Source organism: Columba livia, chromosome 4 (assembly GCF_036013475.1).
Source record: "Columba livia isolate bColLiv1 breed racing homer chromosome 4, bColLiv1.pat.W.v2, whole genome shotgun sequence".
Classification (NCBI taxonomy): Eukaryota; Metazoa; Chordata; class Aves; order Columbiformes; family Columbidae; genus Columba; species Columba livia.
In genome coordinates this window covers 53,475,951-53,493,513 of record NC_088605.1, presented here as the reverse complement: position 1 = coordinate 53,493,513, position 17,563 = coordinate 53,475,951, and the positions used below count along the sequence as shown (strand labels likewise).

The 17,563-nt window shown below is 39.7% G+C and overlaps 1 protein-coding gene across 8 annotated transcripts in view; it reads right to left on the bottom strand.

Moving 5' to 3' along the window:
• Positions 1 to 1,992: 1,992 nt before the first annotated feature.
• The window catches only part of RASGEF1B (RasGEF domain family member 1B), a 138,085-nt gene continuing 122,514 nt past the window's right edge, over positions 1,993 to 17,563 (bottom strand). For all 8 annotated transcript variants that reach the window (XM_065061709.1, XM_065061711.1, XM_065061703.1 and 5 more), the window contains 10 exons: positions 13,698 to 13,910; positions 13,524 to 13,598; positions 12,302 to 12,397; positions 11,621 to 11,723; positions 10,797 to 10,876; positions 9,396 to 9,491; positions 7,316 to 7,411; positions 5,966 to 6,089; positions 5,224 to 5,296; positions 1,993 to 4,157 (listed from right to left, as the gene is read on the bottom strand). In XM_065061709.1, coding sequence (XP_064917781.1) covers positions 4,133 to 4,157; positions 5,224 to 5,296; positions 5,966 to 6,089; positions 7,316 to 7,411; positions 9,396 to 9,491; positions 10,797 to 10,876; positions 11,621 to 11,723; positions 12,302 to 12,397; positions 13,524 to 13,598; positions 13,698 to 13,910 — 981 coding nt within the window. In that variant the 3' untranslated portion in view covers positions 1,993 to 4,132. The remainder of the gene's footprint in view (positions 4,158 to 5,223; positions 5,297 to 5,965; positions 6,090 to 7,315; positions 7,412 to 9,395; positions 9,492 to 10,796; positions 10,877 to 11,620; positions 11,724 to 12,301; positions 12,398 to 13,523; positions 13,599 to 13,697; positions 13,911 to 17,563) is intronic.

The window sequence follows — 17,563 nt, the reverse complement described above, 5'->3', positions numbered from 1 at the left end:
ACTGGTTCTTTCTAGGGAAAGCCATTTAATCTTTTGGCCACTAGACCAAACTTTGGGGCTTACAGAGGATCTGGCTGTAACACCAAGGCAGATGCATTGTTTTGTTTATTGCTCTCTGGAACTGACTGGCTCTAGATGCTGCTTTCCACTGCAGCTACAAGTCTAAGAACCACTTCCCCTTCCAACATCCGGACCTCACAGGGCAGGGGAGAAAAGCACTAACAGAAAGCAAAAAAATCCTGCCACCAGTGTCACTGGCACTCAGATTACTTTGGCTATGAAAATACTGATGAAAACCAGCTGCTGAATTCACATTATCTTGTACATTTTTCTACCCGAAAAGTAATCTCTGTGAAGAAGGACAGTGTATTTACTTGGCTTATAATGAGAGAACCTTTTGGATCATACTATAGCTAAAATTTTTCCAATAAAGGACAAATTTTAAAAAAGCCCCACATATTCCAGAAGAGCTTAATGCAGCACAGTGAAATAGTGGCAAAGTATCCGTTGGTATCAAATGATACACTTTGTGGTCCTACACTCTTGCTTCCAAACTCACTGAACTTTATCAATTTTGAGCCTGGTGTCAGCTTAGCAGACACCTAACAATAATAACTTTGTGTTCCTCAAAAATCCTTACCAGCTGTGTTCTCAAGCTGAAAACCAGCTTATGGTGCAGGACCCCATGACCATAAAGCAGAGGTTAGGGTACGGTTGCTTGGTATAAGCAGGCTATGTGGATCTGACAGCAGCAGGACAGATGCAACTGTGAGGGAATGAATCTCTAGGTATTATCCCCTCCCTTTATGTGGGGGAAATCTGCTCAGCATGACCAAGAGGAGGCAGAGGAGCTCAGAGAAAAAGCAGACACTGGTGCACTACCAAAGGACGGTTCTTCTATTTCAGGAGAAATACTGCAAGAAGCTCACAAAGGGTCCTGCTGCACACAACAAGTACAAGGAAAGCCACCCAAAGCGACAGGGAAAATTCTCAAGAAGAACAGAAATATTGGAAAAAGAATTACATTTTACTTATTATCCAAAAATGTTTTTAGTGCTAGATAAAGTACAAGTTTCAGTTCTGTTCAGAACACTCTGTCTAAGAAGGCTGGACAAAACCAAACCAACCAACCACACGGAGGTATAGGTTCTTGCTTGCTCTTTTAGAGATGACAGTTGTAAGTAAATAGGTTTTTGCACATTCTTGCGTGCAACTAACTATTCTTTTCACGATGATGCCACAAAGCTGTATCCAAATAGGAGAAAAGATAAATATTTGGATGATAAGGACAGGTATTGTTTTTGTGGGCTTAGCCAGATATCTAGTCTCATTTAAACAAGTTGGTTTGTAAGGGTCCATAAAACCCACAGTTTTTGTTTCTGCACTACAAGAAGTATGTGCACCATAAAGAAATAAATAATGTTTGAGTCATTTATATAGGAGACTTTGATGTTGCTTCTTTCCCCATTAAGCACTAAGCATCTGTCATGAGTGAGCTGGGGTTTTCAGTCCTGGATGAATGCTCAACTTGTAGAGTTAGTGAGTTCTTGTAACGTCTTCATGTCAGAGTTGGTGGTATGTACTTTAGGAGCTGGTCAGCTGTAAGAGCCAGGCATTTTCTCTCTCATTTGCTACAGACAGATGTGAATGGCTATTTCCAAGCCAATAATTCAACAGTCTGACAGTAGCTCACAATGTTAAAAATTAAAGCTCAGCACAGTGGCTGCACTGAATGATGGAGCAGTGTGCGCTGAGACTTGTATTGCTCTAAGATCAAACTTCAAGTTCATTAACACGTACAAGAGCAGTCTCTGGCTTGCCAGGGGCTAAGGAATTCACATTCCCCTCTCAAGCACCAGCCACAGGCTCCTGCACCTGCTGCCCAGCTTCTGCGCCAAGGCAGCAGCCACCTCCTCCACAGTGATCACTCTGGTACGTGCTGCCTCTTCTCAGCAAAAGCTGGCCCACAGCATACAGAACCTGCACTCTGGATGGAGGCTGTGAAAGGGAGGCTATTTCTCCTTTTATTTATTAATACAAAGGCTTTGTTCCAATTACACAAATAACAAATCAAATTCTAAACCAGGCCAGTAGTCAAACTGTGTTACAGTGGAGGAGAGAAGGAGAGAAGTTATTTTTACAGCTAAGCAAACCCTTTGTTCCACCCTTGGGCTTTCCATAGAACTAAAAATGTAAACCAGCAGGGTAATGACGATAGCAAATATTGCATCATGGAAGCTCATTTGTGTCCCTTATTAGCGTATCATCCTTCCTGCAGTAGATGTGGAGGAATGCAGTGTTTTCCCCACCTTTTTGTGTAAACTATGGCCTGCCTATAAGCCTCAACAATGGAAGAAGGTTGTAGGGGGGAAGATGGGAAAGACCTCACCTTGATGAAAGCCGGGAGGTAAGACTGTGAGCTGCAAAAACAGTTTCCTCCTTTCAGAGAGTTATCCTCTTCTTTCTGCTTCACCATAACTTAGTGAATGGTAGAGCAGGAGAGAAATCCTCCTCCACCAACAGGGCTTGAGGTACTGGTGCTCATGGAATATGCAACTCAGTGACTTCCAGCACCTTGTAATGAGCAGACTGTAGTTAAGGGCAGTATCCCTGTTGATGAAGGCCACTTCAGTATGTTCTTACAGACTTAAAAAATTAAATACTTGCCTGAGAAGGGATGGACAGAACATAAACCCCACCTTACCTGAAAACTCAAGACATGCAGTGCAACAAATAGGTATCTTTATTCTTAATTTTTTTTTTTTTTTTTTTTTGTTAATAACAGTGGCAGGATAATTTGCTTAGTGATTTTGCATCCAGGGTGATCTACAGCTACAGTCCCTTCTTTTTTGTGGTTCTTGTTTTTTTGTTGTTGTTGTTTTGGTTTGGTTTTGTGTTTGGTGTGGTTTTTTTTTTTTTTTGTTGTTGTTGTTGTTGTTTTTCCCCATCAGGCTCTTCCTATGATAAATAGAGTGACTAAGTATTCAGAGCTACCACAAACTTATTAGTTGTGTAACACAGTGAACTACTTCACAGTCATAAAGATAATCCATAAAGCAAACATATAGGGAGATTGTTTTGTTCACAGCAGTAGTTGAGAAGAAGCCTCATCTTTTTTCCTGTTTGGCATCTTACTATTTCAGTCAAAGTGGATTGTGTTCTCCATTGTTGCCCTTTCAAAAAAAAGCAATTATAGAAATGACCTCATAAAAACATACTTTCAGATTTCAAAATAGTTTGTATGCCAGGTTTTCAAAGACTATTCTAGAAAAGTCAGTTCAACCTACTATAAGAAGAAGGTCAAGTATGGAAAATTATAGCAACAAAACAGTAGAGTAAAAATGTCTGTAGCATGTAGTGGTTAGCTGTAAACAGAAAGAATAAAACCTCCCTAAAATTTATAAAATAGTCCAAGCTACATAGCTACTATATTTTTCTAGCAGGTGTGTTTTCTTCCACAGCCTTGATCTTTATTACTTCATATTTTTTAAATAACTTAGAATAATAATGAGTTTGCCTGCCAGCAGAAAACTCAAAAACATAATAAAAAACCAAACAACCAAAAAACCATAGCCACCATTACAGTGGCAGGGAGAATCTCTCCCCAGCAGCTCATTTGTTGTGTCCAGTCCTTTCCCTTCTTAGCAGTCTCAATCAGACGAAGTTCCTGGCTATATTCAGCTTATTAAGAACCCAAGTTCTTCAACGCAGACTTAGGTTTCACTGAAAGGATTGGTGATTTTTTTCCCCTCTGTAATCTACTGCCCACTCTGCAGAATCCTTGTAGCAGCAAGCTGCAGCATAAGGAAGGGAAAAAATATTCCATCCAGGTGTGAAATGATTCATAGACGGCATCTGAGCTCTTCAAAGGATTCTGTCAGCGCTGTCATCAATCGATACTTAAGCCTAAATCACAGCCAAGTGGGCTGTGATTTAATCTCATCTGTCAGATGTGAGAAGCTGCCTGTTTGTTCTTGAGTTAATGTGTTTCATCTTTGCTGACACAGTATCTCAACTGTCTGCACAGTTTTCATCACTTTGAATGCCATCATCCGATGTACAGAAAAACAAGCCATGCCCCTTGGTAATCCACATAACATAACAACAGCAGAAACAGCCACTGTCTCATGTGCTAGACTCTGCCCAGAAGCGTTGACCTGAAAGGGAGAGGGAAATGTAAATAAGTAAAGACAATCACTAGAATGATGTAAATCTTCTCAGACAGGTTCAGAGTGCCTCAGATAAGGATCTGGTGAAACTGAGGTTCGTGTCACAGATTTTGAAGCCCAGAGTCTTTCTTTGTCTTGCCACCCTAACGTGTAGTGTCTGTGGGCTGATGTGAGCAACTCCTCACTTTCCCTCTGCAAATTAACTAGGACTAACCAGCTGGAATTGTTACATCCACTCGTGATATCCTAGGAAAAAACACCAGAGCCTGAGGAGAATCCTTGGGGTTGTGGTGTAGGGTTGTCTCTCCGTGGTGCTGCAGAGTGGCTCAGAAGAGTTGGGATGTTCTATCCATGAGTACACCTCTAAGTGTTAATGTACCAGCTGCCTGAAACAGTGACAAGAATGCTTGACTAACGGTCAGTTCCTTGGGATACTGGTAGTTTTAAGGCTAAAGCAGAAGTGTGGCTTAGGGGTGAAAACGCAGACTTTTCATATACCTATTTAATTCTGTGTGTCTACCTTTGCACCCGATTAGTTTTTACTGCCATAATGGTTCATGTATTCTTCCACAATTAGTAAAATGAAAGAGTTGACAAGTCTATGTTCAGCCAGCAGCAGAAAAGTCAAAAATAGGATTTTGCTTAAAGTTATTTTACCCAGCCTGGACTGTTTTCATGAATAAATTTGCCTCAGAATGATGTCTGTGCAAACCTCATCCCTGTCTGAAAGGGACGCAATAGCTCCAGAAATGTGAGGAAGTACAGATTTTTTGAAGTTTAACAAGTATTTTTTCCTACACTGAATAACAAAAGAAATTAAGATACAAAATTACTTATTCTAATTCCATGCCCTAATGGAGAGAAGGCTTGAGAGGGTTTAAGATAAAGACTGTTTTCATTTTTCCAAGAGTCCCAGACTGGAGGGGAGGTATTTACACCAATGCTGTGCCCCATCTGTTGTAACATGCAGCATGCCATTTGGTTTTAACTATTTGATGCTTGCTCTGTATCCCATTCTCTTTATTTACTGATGCGGGTAACCTCTGACACAAACCTCAGTGTCTTCCATCTGTCCTTTTCAATGTGATTCTCGGGACTTTCGCTCTCATAGGAAGCCAAGTAAAGTGCTGCAATCAGAAGCAAATACAATGTGTTAAGGCCTACTGGCAGTTTACAATTTGCTCTCCCTGGAAAGTGGACTGAAGCTAAATGAAGCAGACTTGTATTATCCATCCCTCAGATTAGGGGTCCAGAATCCCATTAGGAAGTACAGCATTGCTTATAATTACATCCAGACAATACTAACAAACAGTGCATGGGAACAAAGACTGCCCTGAGGGATAAAAATAAAACTAGTGAAAACTCAAAAGCACAAGAGCAGAAGAAAACACTCAAAAGAAGAAACTGAGCCCAGGGACATAGTGCTTTGTAAGTAACCAGGGAAGTTCCCGTTTTCTTTCTCAGGTGGCACCCTACAGTGTAAAGCATCCTGAAAGTCCATCTGAATACACTTCAGGTGATATTTATGGGGACCACATATCCAATCTTTTTTTTTTTTTTTTTTTAAATTCAATTTCAGAGAAAAGGATAACATCAATTCTCACAGAACATGTGTGCATCAGAAGATAAATCCTATTTTCTCTCTCATTTGTAAGGGAGAAGCATTTTTCACTTGCCAGACAGAAATGTCTCAGGACAAATTCTTCCTTTACTGTGAGGACGCAATGACTTAACATGGAGAGACTAAGCCATATCCAGTGACACACCTAACCCAGAGGAAGCCCAGAACTCCTTACCATCATCACTGAAGACCGGGACAGTGAGCAAGTACTGCAAAATCTTCCGATCCCTTTCAAACGGACACTCCACTTGCTTCCACGTCATAAATTCACTGACTTGTTTTGCCAATTCCCAAAATTTCTGTCAGAACAGAAAAGAGGTGCTGTAATATTACTATCTATTTTGATTTTTTTTTTTTAAAAAAAAGAGAGAGGGGGATATCTCAGTTTCAAGTCCAAGGCTTGGATTCTCCTTGGTTTTTGAGCTAGAATTGAATGTGACCTGACTCAACAAATCACCTTCTCACTTATGCATTTCTGTTTCAAACTGGGATAACTTCCTGCTCCTCCACCTTGGTAAAACTGATGTTATTTAAGAATATAAATAATAGATCATGATCCACACTCAGTTTCTTTTCAAGGAGTTCATAATGCTCCTTATGGCCATCTTTTCACTTTTATGATGCTCATGCTTGTTTGTTTCACAGTGAAATATTTAGTAATTTTCACACAAAAAAATCTCTAGATGCTTACCACTGACAGCTCAAAATCCGGATGTTCCATTTTAGTTAGCTTATTGGAAATGCTCAGTGTTCTTGCTGGAAATTTATGCCAAAAATAAACATTTCCCATGTAACGTGTTGATGTCATTCATTGATAAACTCTTTTAACTAAAATTTAACATGCCTCAAGTGCACATGTATTCCTTGAGTAAAATGATATTCCAGATCATCACGTAGTCTAGCTTTAGAACCAGGCTAATTCAAGACAATGACTACAAGTGAAATTTACTGTAATTTTGCACAAGTGACCCCAGCTTCTTGAAAACTGAAAGCATCAGAAAACAAATCATTGGGTAATCCACACTGTCAGATAACAAGTGTGAAGTTGGAGGCAGAAGAACTACCAAAAGACAAGGGTTCAAAACTCCTTCATTGCTGCTGTATCACATGCTTCTTCAGAGACACTGTGTGACTTTCAGGCATGAAAATACTGCATATATACCTTGTCAAAGGATGAACTCAACTTTTACCTTCAGAATTCAAAGAGAATGTCTAAAAATACTAATTTCAAGGGTTTTGTAGTTAACTATAATAAACCTGTGAGTTGAAATGTCTAGATGAATTTGAGCACTGGGAAAAAGTCAAAACTTTTCCCCCACTAAAAAATTGTGAATATTGAAAGGATTTCTACAAAAACTCCATCTCCAGCAAAACTGCATTTTTCTGACTGCTTCCCAGCTCCTCTGAGAAGTAACAGATAGACTCAAATTCCAGTCTGATTTTGGTCTCCCAGAATCCAGCAGAAACTGAACCATGATCTGCCTTCAGTTTTCTCTCTCAATGCCACACTCAGTGTTCTACTTACTTCAAAATTCACATGACCATTTGGAAGACGACTGGCACAACCCTCATTGAGGAAGTAAATATCTTTGATCAGGAGGCTGAAGAAAGGTATCACAATCTAAGGAAAGAACAACATTATTCTCAGTCTAGTCCTGAATCAAAATATAATGCTCTACAGAGAAAAATAAAATGAAGAAAGGTGCTACAAAAGGTAAGGAATATACCAAAGGACTAAGATCTCTGTGATATCTCTCTCTCCTTACACAAAGATTTTGTATTCATTGTATTTTAAAATACATGATGTTTCTCTGTAAAGAAAGTCCTCCCTGGGATGGGAAGGTATTCCCTACAGCTTTGTTTTTCAGCTTTGTGCCAAGCTGTTTCCAATTCTCTGAACTCTTCTTGACATGTAACTCCTTCAAGGTCCCAATTAAAATACCTGTTGGCACTCCGCTGCTTGTCAATTGTGGCTATGAGGTGTGTTTAGAACAACAACATGCTGAACTAATTTCATTTATGTCATGTCCCTCTTGTTTACACTTTCTCATTTTCCCTTGCAGATTTCACAATATAAGAACTCAGAGGTGCCTAGTTCTTACATGGAATTCCTGCAGCATATCTCTTAGTACAGCTCTACCTCTTGACAGGGCCTTGCTTGGTAAATGAGGAGAGATGCGTGTTAAAGCACAGCATGGAAAATTTGGGGCCAGCACCACAAATGGCTTTTGAACTACAACTCTCGGAGCTCATGCAAGAAATTGAACCTTGGCACTGACTGTATCAAAATGAAGCATTTCCTGCCAGCTAAACAAATCAAAGTGTTTTTCTTTGGAGAATGATGGAACATTCTTATATTCTTAGAATGGCTGCATTTTAATTTGCATCCTACAAAAATTTTCACAACTGCAGATCCTTGTTGCAACCGGGGATAAAACACTTATCACTATTTCCATGGGAGACTTTGCTTCATCATTTTAATATCTGCAAGTTCTTTCTTTGATGTCTCAAACCTCACTTTTCTCTGAAGAGAAGCAAGCATCTTCTATTTAAACTTCTGGTGCTTTGAGCCATCTGTGGACAGATCTTTAGGGTGCAGAAAAAATCCCTGCTTTTATTTACACGTGCATAACAACAATATAGAGCAGCAGACTGCACATGCTTCATCCTGCCTGGGAGTTTAAATTATTCTATGAGCACCAAGATGAGGTTTATTAAACACAGCATGAAGCCCTAATATTATAAGCAATCGATGAGCAACTGCTAAGTGGTAGTAGCTAGGAAGCTATTTGGCTCCTTTCCACAAGAACTACAACCGAGATTATGCATTAATGTGTGATCAAATTAATTTTATTTCTCAAAAGCTAATTTATTTTAAAAAATAAAGAAAGATGCCATCTCTATTAGCGCATAGTTCACAGCCACTCTTGAATCTGGTAGGGGATTTTAACCCACTGTGTTATACCCAAACACCTGATTCACCTCACCATTTCCACTAAAAACCTCCAGAGTATATTTAAAGCACACGTAAAGACTGTATACAGGAAGGGGGCTCCAATCAATCTAGATAGAAGCTCTGTCTAGGTTTGAGTTTTAGAATACCTTTTCTGAGTAGACTTTAAAGCATTTCCACTGAAAACCATAAACCACTTAAAATGGAGCACAAGTAGCAGCTGTAAGAACAAACTACCAGCAACCTCTTTCCAGTTCTTAGACCTTTCCATCTGTATTACTGGTTTGTGAGATAAAGTTCTCTGTCAAATAAGAAATGAGATGAGGCAATGTACTTATTTTATATAAACAATCAAAGCAATCACTTAATGTTTGCCGCTTTCAGTCAGTACCAAACTGGCAGCCTAAGATGAACGGTCATTTTCATTGAGCCACATGGCTTCCCCAAATATTCCATTTACTTTCTTGGTAGCGTATATGTAACATTCAGACATTCCGAGTAAAGAGGGATTCCGTTTAGAGCCTTTTTATTCTTTTTAAAAGGCCAGCAGGGGCAAAGCTGCTGAGTAACAGAATCCCAAAACAAAAGCTTCCTATGCAACTTAAGAAGTACATTTCATTTCTGCCCACTGGCAAGTCATTTGTACACATACCTTCTCTCTGCTACTATGAGCTGTCAAGGACCTTTGAGCAGCACCACGCAGAGCAGTTCGGTAATTATAAAAATTGCTAGAAGGATCCATCTGATGCTACAAGGTATAAAAAATGTAAATAATGAGCTTTGGAGAGCAAGTGTTATCACCACACGCAATTGTTTTTCACTTGAGCAACTATTTTAAAAAGCAAGAGGTCTGCTGAATAGCACCACAAACACAGCCTTTTAGTGGACTGCAGCATCTCTATCTGTTCTTTCAATCAGACAGAAACGTTCCCTCAGCACAAAGGATTCAATACAAGTCAATGGCAGGAAAGCAAAGGCAGGTTTCTCTTCACAAAGAAGGCAGTTCAGTTTTAATTCAAAAGCCAAAAGAATGAAACTAAGACAATAGTGGGTCTTGGCCCTAATATTCTGTTCTTCCTAGGTATCCAGGTTTCTCAGAGCTAGTTCAGCTCCAATGGCAAAGATCAGACACCTAAATCTGTTAGTGCTCCCACCTCAGTGCTCCAAGACTGACTGCAGCATCTCAACAACTAGGACTGACTGCATGGCTCACAAAGCTCGTCCTTAACCAGCCAACTCCAGCCTGCATAATAAGGTCAAACGAAATAGGGCTGTAATGCTAAGAGCAGCTCCCTTAGCTCTGCAGCCACCCTTGGCACAAGGAAACCTACCTCCAGCTCAAGGGAGCATGAGGTGGCGACAGCCATCCAGTTTTAATCTGTTGTCATAACACAAGTCAAATCTCCCAATGATGCTAATAAATATTTCGTGCTTGCGTCAGGCCCAAAATAATGAAATTTTATTTATCCTACTAATAAAGCAGCTGAATTAACTGACTGCCATTTACAGCAGGATAATTTACTTGATGGTAAATAATCTCTTGGGAAAATCACAAATTCATACACTTCTGTACCTACAGGATCTTTTACAAAGGTCTCTGCTACCTGAAGGTAACTGGCAATCAATTAGTTCAAGACAAATTTCTCTGAAAGGTCAAGGCAGCCACCTTACAGCTCAACTTTTTTTATTTTCAAAAGCAGAACTGCATTAGGTCAGTCCTTCTCACACACATCTCCCTTTCAAGAGTTTATCTACTTTTTCATTTTCATTTTGTTTTTGTTTTTTTGGTGGATTTTTTTTTGTAATTCTTAGGAGATGGGGTTTGGAAATAAAAAAAAAAAAAAACCCAAACCAAAAAACTAACAGCTTCTATGTCGTCCTTTCAAACTGAAAGAGCAAAAGTCAGCTGAAAGATATGACAACTTCTGAAATTTCATGATGAGCACAAACATACTAAATTAAACCTGCCATAATGAAGCCAAACTCTCATTTTAGAGAGGTTAAAAGTAAAATGCTAATAACAGCCCTGTGTCCAAATATTGGCCAAACTTACCTCAAGAATATCAAATTTGGCTGTTTTCACTTTTGCCCAAGTTTTCTTTAATCGAGACACAGAACTCATGTTCATTCCAGCTTGACATAAGAGAAAGAAATCATTTTAGCATTACAATAAAAAATATTTCAAGTAGCTAAGGCTAGTAAGTATTTCTGAAGCAACGGAGCTATTAACAGTAACAAATAATTTCAACAGAGCTACTCAGAAGTGAGACTTGTCATTTTATTGAAATTCCAATGTTAAAAAAGCTTTTGGAAACACAAATCAACATCTCTTGCCGAATGAAAGCTGTAAAAAAAACGCTAAGACATTATTTAATGTGGGTTTGATAAAACATTAATATACAGTAGAAAAGCACAAATCAGTGTTCTGAACACTGTCTCTTAAATATTTCATTGCATATTACGCACACATCCATGAAGTTTTCATATTTCAAATTTTAAAAATATCCCCAATATTTTCCTATCAGATATAAAAAGGTGTGGAATTTTTAAACCACTATAATACTTAGGATGCAACAGAAACAATGGAAGACATCAATCCTCCATATGACATGAAGAGTTTCTATTTCAATTTAGCACTGAGGTTGGTTTCAAAAAGCTGGGATTTAGATCTTTGAGCAGCTGCAATGAAAACTTATTCTGTAATTTACACTATGGCAATAAATCACTTCTTACATACGTAACACTACAATAAAGTTGAGCAATTCTCCACCACTTCCCCTCTGAACATCGCAGTGCAGAGCATGCCAAGCAGCAGACTTTTGTATAAAGTTTACCTAGATTCAAATGGTGACAAAACATCTTGGGACACATACTTACAAATAATAGCCATTAAGGAGTTAAAGTTGCCAATGTTAAAACATTCCCGAGCCACATCAATGAAATATTCTATCACTTTTGCTCGGTGCTTCTTCTTCACAGGCTGCAAGAGATGCCATTGGAGTGTTACTTAGGCTTAGCAGGAAACAGAGCAATCTGACCTACCCCCAAAAGAAACAACACCCCTGTTAACAGTCTTTTCCACATGTACCACAACTTCCAGGTGTGCTTTACGTGTAAATAAAGCCACACTATTGTGTTTGAAAGCCCTCAGGACAGCAGACACAACCCAGACACTTCACAGGTAGAGAGCAAGGGTGACAGGTACAGCAGCTCTGGCAAGAAGGGTACAAAGAGGAGCAGAGAAGGGGTCAGCACAGAGGAGAGAAAAGACGCCTCTGTTGACAAGGGGCTGCAGGCGGGAAGGGCAGGCTAGATGCGCTCTTGTGCCAAGAAGGACAATAGCACAACATCCCCACCACGTCACGTGAATGAGGCCAAGGCATGAGTACAACGCTGAAAACTTATTTCCTCTTCAGCCCTGAGCTGGCTTCATTCACACATGAAAAAGTGCAGAGCTGGGAGAATGCAAAGTGAAAGGGGAACCAAACCTGAAAAGGCTTCACAGTTTAAGACAACTAGACTAAACAAAACCTTTCAGCAGAAAAAGTCCTCACTCACCATACAGATTTCTGTTGCAACCAAGTAACTGAGCCTGTTAAACCATTCCACATAGGCCTCCAGATGACGGGTCTTCTTTCGATCTCCGTAGCAGCTCTGCAGACAGAAGAAAAATAGCAACTTTTAGTGTAATCTTCACCTTTTTCCTGAGAGACGCCTTTTGGCTTTCTGCCTTGCCATCCCTAAACGCTGTAAAGTACACAGGAGTAACTCAGTTACCCAAAATGACAAAAACCTTAGAGCAAAAGCAGCAGTGACAGTATTTGAGTATACAGAACTTCCTCCCCAGCTGTTGGCTCAGTGAAGTACTCAAGCAGGCGTGCAGAACCCGTTGCCTGCTGTAAAGTCCTACTGGGATGCTTTGAATACTTAAGACACATTACATTTGGTTGTTTAGGCTAAACTAACATGCTGGATCTTAACTTTTGGAGATCAGCTCTACCATTGTGATTGGATTCTCCCTTTCCTAACCATTTCTATTTGTTCTGTAGTGCCTTGGAACTATTCCCACACTGCATCTTAGAGCTGCCTAAAAAGGAGTAGACACAAGTTTTAATTCTATCTACAAAATATTTTTCAGAAACTGTATAACTGAACATCAAAATGTAAACTTGAGTCACTCTATTCTGTTTGTTGGTTTTAGGGAGAACAGTAATTCAAGTTTTAACTGCCTAACTTTGGCACACTTAATTTACAGAGCGTAAGTCACCTTGAAAGCAGCACTCAAGGAGATGACGAGCTCTTGCATGGTTAGCTGAAAACACTATGTCTTTGCCCTTCACCTTACAGGGATCTAGAGCTTGGTACCCACTTGCTGTGATGAGTGCTCTGCCTGCAAATTGCCCCACTTGCCAGTTTGCTGGAAAGAGTTCAGTTTACTAAAAGGAAGAACAGATGTTGAAAACGAGTAATGCGAAAGTCAAACTTAAAACCAGCTTATTCCAGCTGTAGACCACATAGGTGGCTCAGAGAAAATATCCACAGGATAAAGTTCTCCCTTAGCTTAAATCAGAAAAAACAGCAAATGCATTAATTTAAGTCAATTTGTTGGCTGAGTTCTGGAGCTCCAGGAGTTAAGAGGAATACTAAAGCATTTTCAGTCTGAAGCTCATTTCTGCTTGTCCTTATTTGTTGCTAGAACTCACTTCTAGCTCATGGGGCCCCTGAGCTCCAGGATATTAAATAACACATTTCAGAGCTGCTCCAGATCTGCTCCAATTACCTTGTCATTATCCAAAGGATCCTTTTGCACAAATGCTTGGACAAACTCTTCTGGTCCAATATAATTGAGTCTCTCCTAAATAAAGCACACAAACAGCCAAGTCATATCCTATGTTAAGCTGCATTTCAAAAAGGGGAAAGATAAAATCATATTTGAAGTGTAACAACAACTCACAAGCTCTATGTGTGTCAGCTGCTGAGCCAACATGTAGGGATCGTTGCAGACTGCGATTATGTCCCTCTGAATGGACTGGGGCTTGGTCTTGAGAGCCGTGAAGCGATCCGTGGATGTGGCGTTAATTTTTGCAAGTACTTCCTCATACTGGCTAACAGTGGCGAGCTTTCGAATCAGGTTCTGGAGGAGCTGCTGTACGTTCTTCCAATACATCTGTCATGACATGAAAAAAATCGGGAGACATTTTCAAAATGTGAGAAGTCTGCGTGACACCAAAACAGATTGATGCAGATACCTTGTCATGGTTTAAACCCCAGCTAGCCACCTAAGACCATGATAGCAGCTCAACTCACTCCCCCCAACCTTAGTGGGACAGAGAACTGAAAAGGGAGAAACTCGTGGGCAGAGGCAAAAACAGTTTAATAAGACAACATACCTGAATTTGTTGCCGACTTAAGATGTGCTCTACTATGTGAGTTTCTAATGTTAGCATTTCATCAGAGCAAAAGGAATCCAGATGAGCATTTGAACACTGATTGTCTCACGGATTAGCTAGTTACCGGTGTCCTGGTTTTGTCCTGGTTTTAGCCCAGTAGCAGCAGAAAAGACATGCACAATCTACTCCATGAAAGTACCACCTATCACTGGCCAAAACACAAGAAATGAAAATGCTCCATCTTCTGCCAGAGACTACACAATAAACAATGTTTGGTCATTCCCTGATGAAAAAAGTGCCTGCATCTCTGGAGTAAATCAAGATCAGTTTCACTGAAGTCAGAGTTAAAACTTGCAGTAAATCTGAGAAAAAGGAGAAGATAATAAAGACATCTCTCTTTTCTTCCACCCTGCAGGCCTTTCTGTATGGCAGTTTTAAATTAGTGGGAGTGACAAATTTAAGTAGGAGCAGAACTTGACAAAGATCTGTGTAACAGCCCCTAAGGCAGTTACTCTCTCGAATTCCAGACACCAATATCCTAAAGCCACTACAGCAAAACATAACTGGCTGAAAACAGGAGCATCAAAACCTACTGGCAGCACAGTACAGTGTGATAGTCCTAGGCAGGAATGTCTCCTGTATTCTAAGGAATTCATCATTCCCTCCAAAGCTGCCATTAATATGAATTTCCAAATTTACTAAAATACAACAGCACTATCTAGGGTCAGGTGAAGTCAGTCGTGTTCAACCAAGGCTGAATTTGTCTTGTTACTTGGCAAACAATTGCTTTCTGCTTTGATGTATTTTTTTTTCTAGTCAAATACACACAGCATAATTTTTCACCAGGGTGGGTAGGGAGGTAATAGGGGGATCCCAAGCTTTTAAAGAAAAGAAACTACATTTTCCTCAGGAAGACACTTCAAGTGCTGTGCTTCCATAAACAGGTGTTAGGTGACAAACACAGACTTGCTTCACTGACTCATTGCTTTCCAAATTATCTGAAATTTCACGTAAGAGAACTTTATGAAGCATTTTCTTGCCTAGCTGATAATCAACTAAGAATAAGAAGTGTCTAAAATACTCACGCTGAATTCTGGCTATTGATGGAAATCATGTAATAATCAGTAGGTTAATCTTCAAAGCAAAAAAAGAAACCTTGCCTGAATTTGTGGTTCATGTTAACCCAGAACTGACAACAAAATCAGGGAGAAAATGGGTGAAGACACAAAGCTGAACCACCTAATCCTGGTCAATCTGCTTCTGTACCTAGAAAACCCAGGAGAAAAGTCAAAGTGGCACAGATACTGTCCAAACCAAAACAAGAAATCAGGGTAATCAGCCCACATCTGATCTAATGGGAGTTCAACACAAAAAATATCCCTCTATCCAGTGATGAGGTAAAACCCTGACGGGACAAAGGCAGTAGGAAACACCAGTTTCCTCTCTCACCTCACAGGTGTACCTGAGTCCACAAAAACAATGTCTCTCTGCTCTTCTGAGCCTCAGTCTCCTCTCTGGCAGAGGCAGTGACCTCGAAGCATTCTGTGCAAGGACAAGTACGTACTGTGCACCCATAATAGGTATTTGCTGCTGGACCATTACATGCATATTTTTTTGATATCACATATATGTTTATTAAGACACCAACAAACTCAAAGAATATGCCTTTTCTCAATCAGATATTGATTGTAATATGGCTACTGGTCAGCCTAGACATATTGGTCTTCCTCTAAATTTAGCTTTACCTTTTCCCACTTACTTGTCCTATAGTCTAATTTTTGAGCCTATATTCACACTGATATTTTCTCATAATGCACATATGGGTCTATCTACTTTTATATAAACCATCATGATCACATAGAAACAAGGCACCTTGGACTTCTAGGCTGAAGCACTCTGTTTCCAACTCTTACTCGAACTTCAAAAAATTACACACACCCCTTTCCTTGTAGATGATATTTAAACAAGTTTACATTTCAGTTTGTTAGAAAGCCTTACAACTTTTCTGTTAGCTCCTGTATGTATGCAGCAACATGAGCTACAAAATCAAGATTGATATATCATCTTTACGTATTCCTAAGCTCTGATATTCTTTTTTTATTTCTCTAATTTTCAAGGGCCTTTAAAAAATATACTGCTTGATATTTATGCTATTTCTAGTTAGACTTGCAGATAGCCATGAATAAAGGGAACAATGCTGATATTTATTTATATTTTAAAACCTCTGAGGACTGGACAGCACCAGAAAAAGTGATGAGACACTTCATCTAAAGGTACCCACCACTTTGTGCCTGTCCTGTACAGGTAGTGACTGGAAGTACCATTAGCACCTGCTAGATATGGAATATTGCATGTTAAATTAGTTTCCCCTGTCAATCTTACTATATGATATAATTGTGGAAAGAAAGAAAAAATAAAAAAAGAGGTCAGTGCAATGTTGGGCTGCACATGAAAAGACATCAGGATACAGGATGTGGATTTGGTGTGACTGCATACACTAATCAACTGTTTCACAGAAAAAAGCACTGATAAATGTTTATATAGAATTCATCAAGAAATGCAAGAAAATGACTGTCTGACAAGATTTCAAAGGCTATACCTTGAAATTATGGTAGTTAAGCGGTAAAAGGAACCTGAACAATCCAGAAATCTCATGAGCATGACGACCCCTCAGGACACAAAGAGGGAAAATGTGAAAGGAATGGAATCAAACTCAGGGAGAAGCAGGGGCGTGTGAGGAAACCATCAAGGTTTTTCCGAAGATGCTATTTTGATGGAACAATATGTTAACATGGTGAATGGTATTAGTTGGACTCTTACTGGTAGCTCTTTACAGTACTGGAGCACAAATATTTGGGAAATGGAATAAGAAGCTACAAGGAGAGGAGCTGTAGTGAACAGGAACAGGAAACACTGCTTCATTCGTTATCCTTCAAGGCAATGACCCACACAAAACCAAGCAATCTGCAGAAAAGCAAGGTCAAGGAAGTTGCCATTCACTGTTCCAAGCTGTTCACAATAATGCAAGTCAATTTACTGCAGTGCTTGCTTTCCCGTTTTCTTTCTAAAGGAAACCTCAAAGTCGACAAAAGCTCAAAGCTAGAGCTAGAAAAGACCTGCAGCTCACTGCCAGAACATCATTCCCTGTTGCTCATTTTCTAGCAGTTTGTACATCTGCCGTTTCCTTCAATAGATGATCTCACTATTTAAATTGTCTGTACTGTCAGAAACTTCACTGTAGACAACCTTCCCTCTTGCCGCTTTACTCTTGCATCCACCTACTCAACTTTCCCCAGGCTTGCACACTCTTGTGCCAGCGGATATTTTTCAAGTGGGTGCGAGTCCTCAATTTTACCACTTTTCCTTGAACTGAACTTCAGTTCCCTATCTTCCTACTAAGAATACCCAGAAACAAAGCAACAGTGCAGGA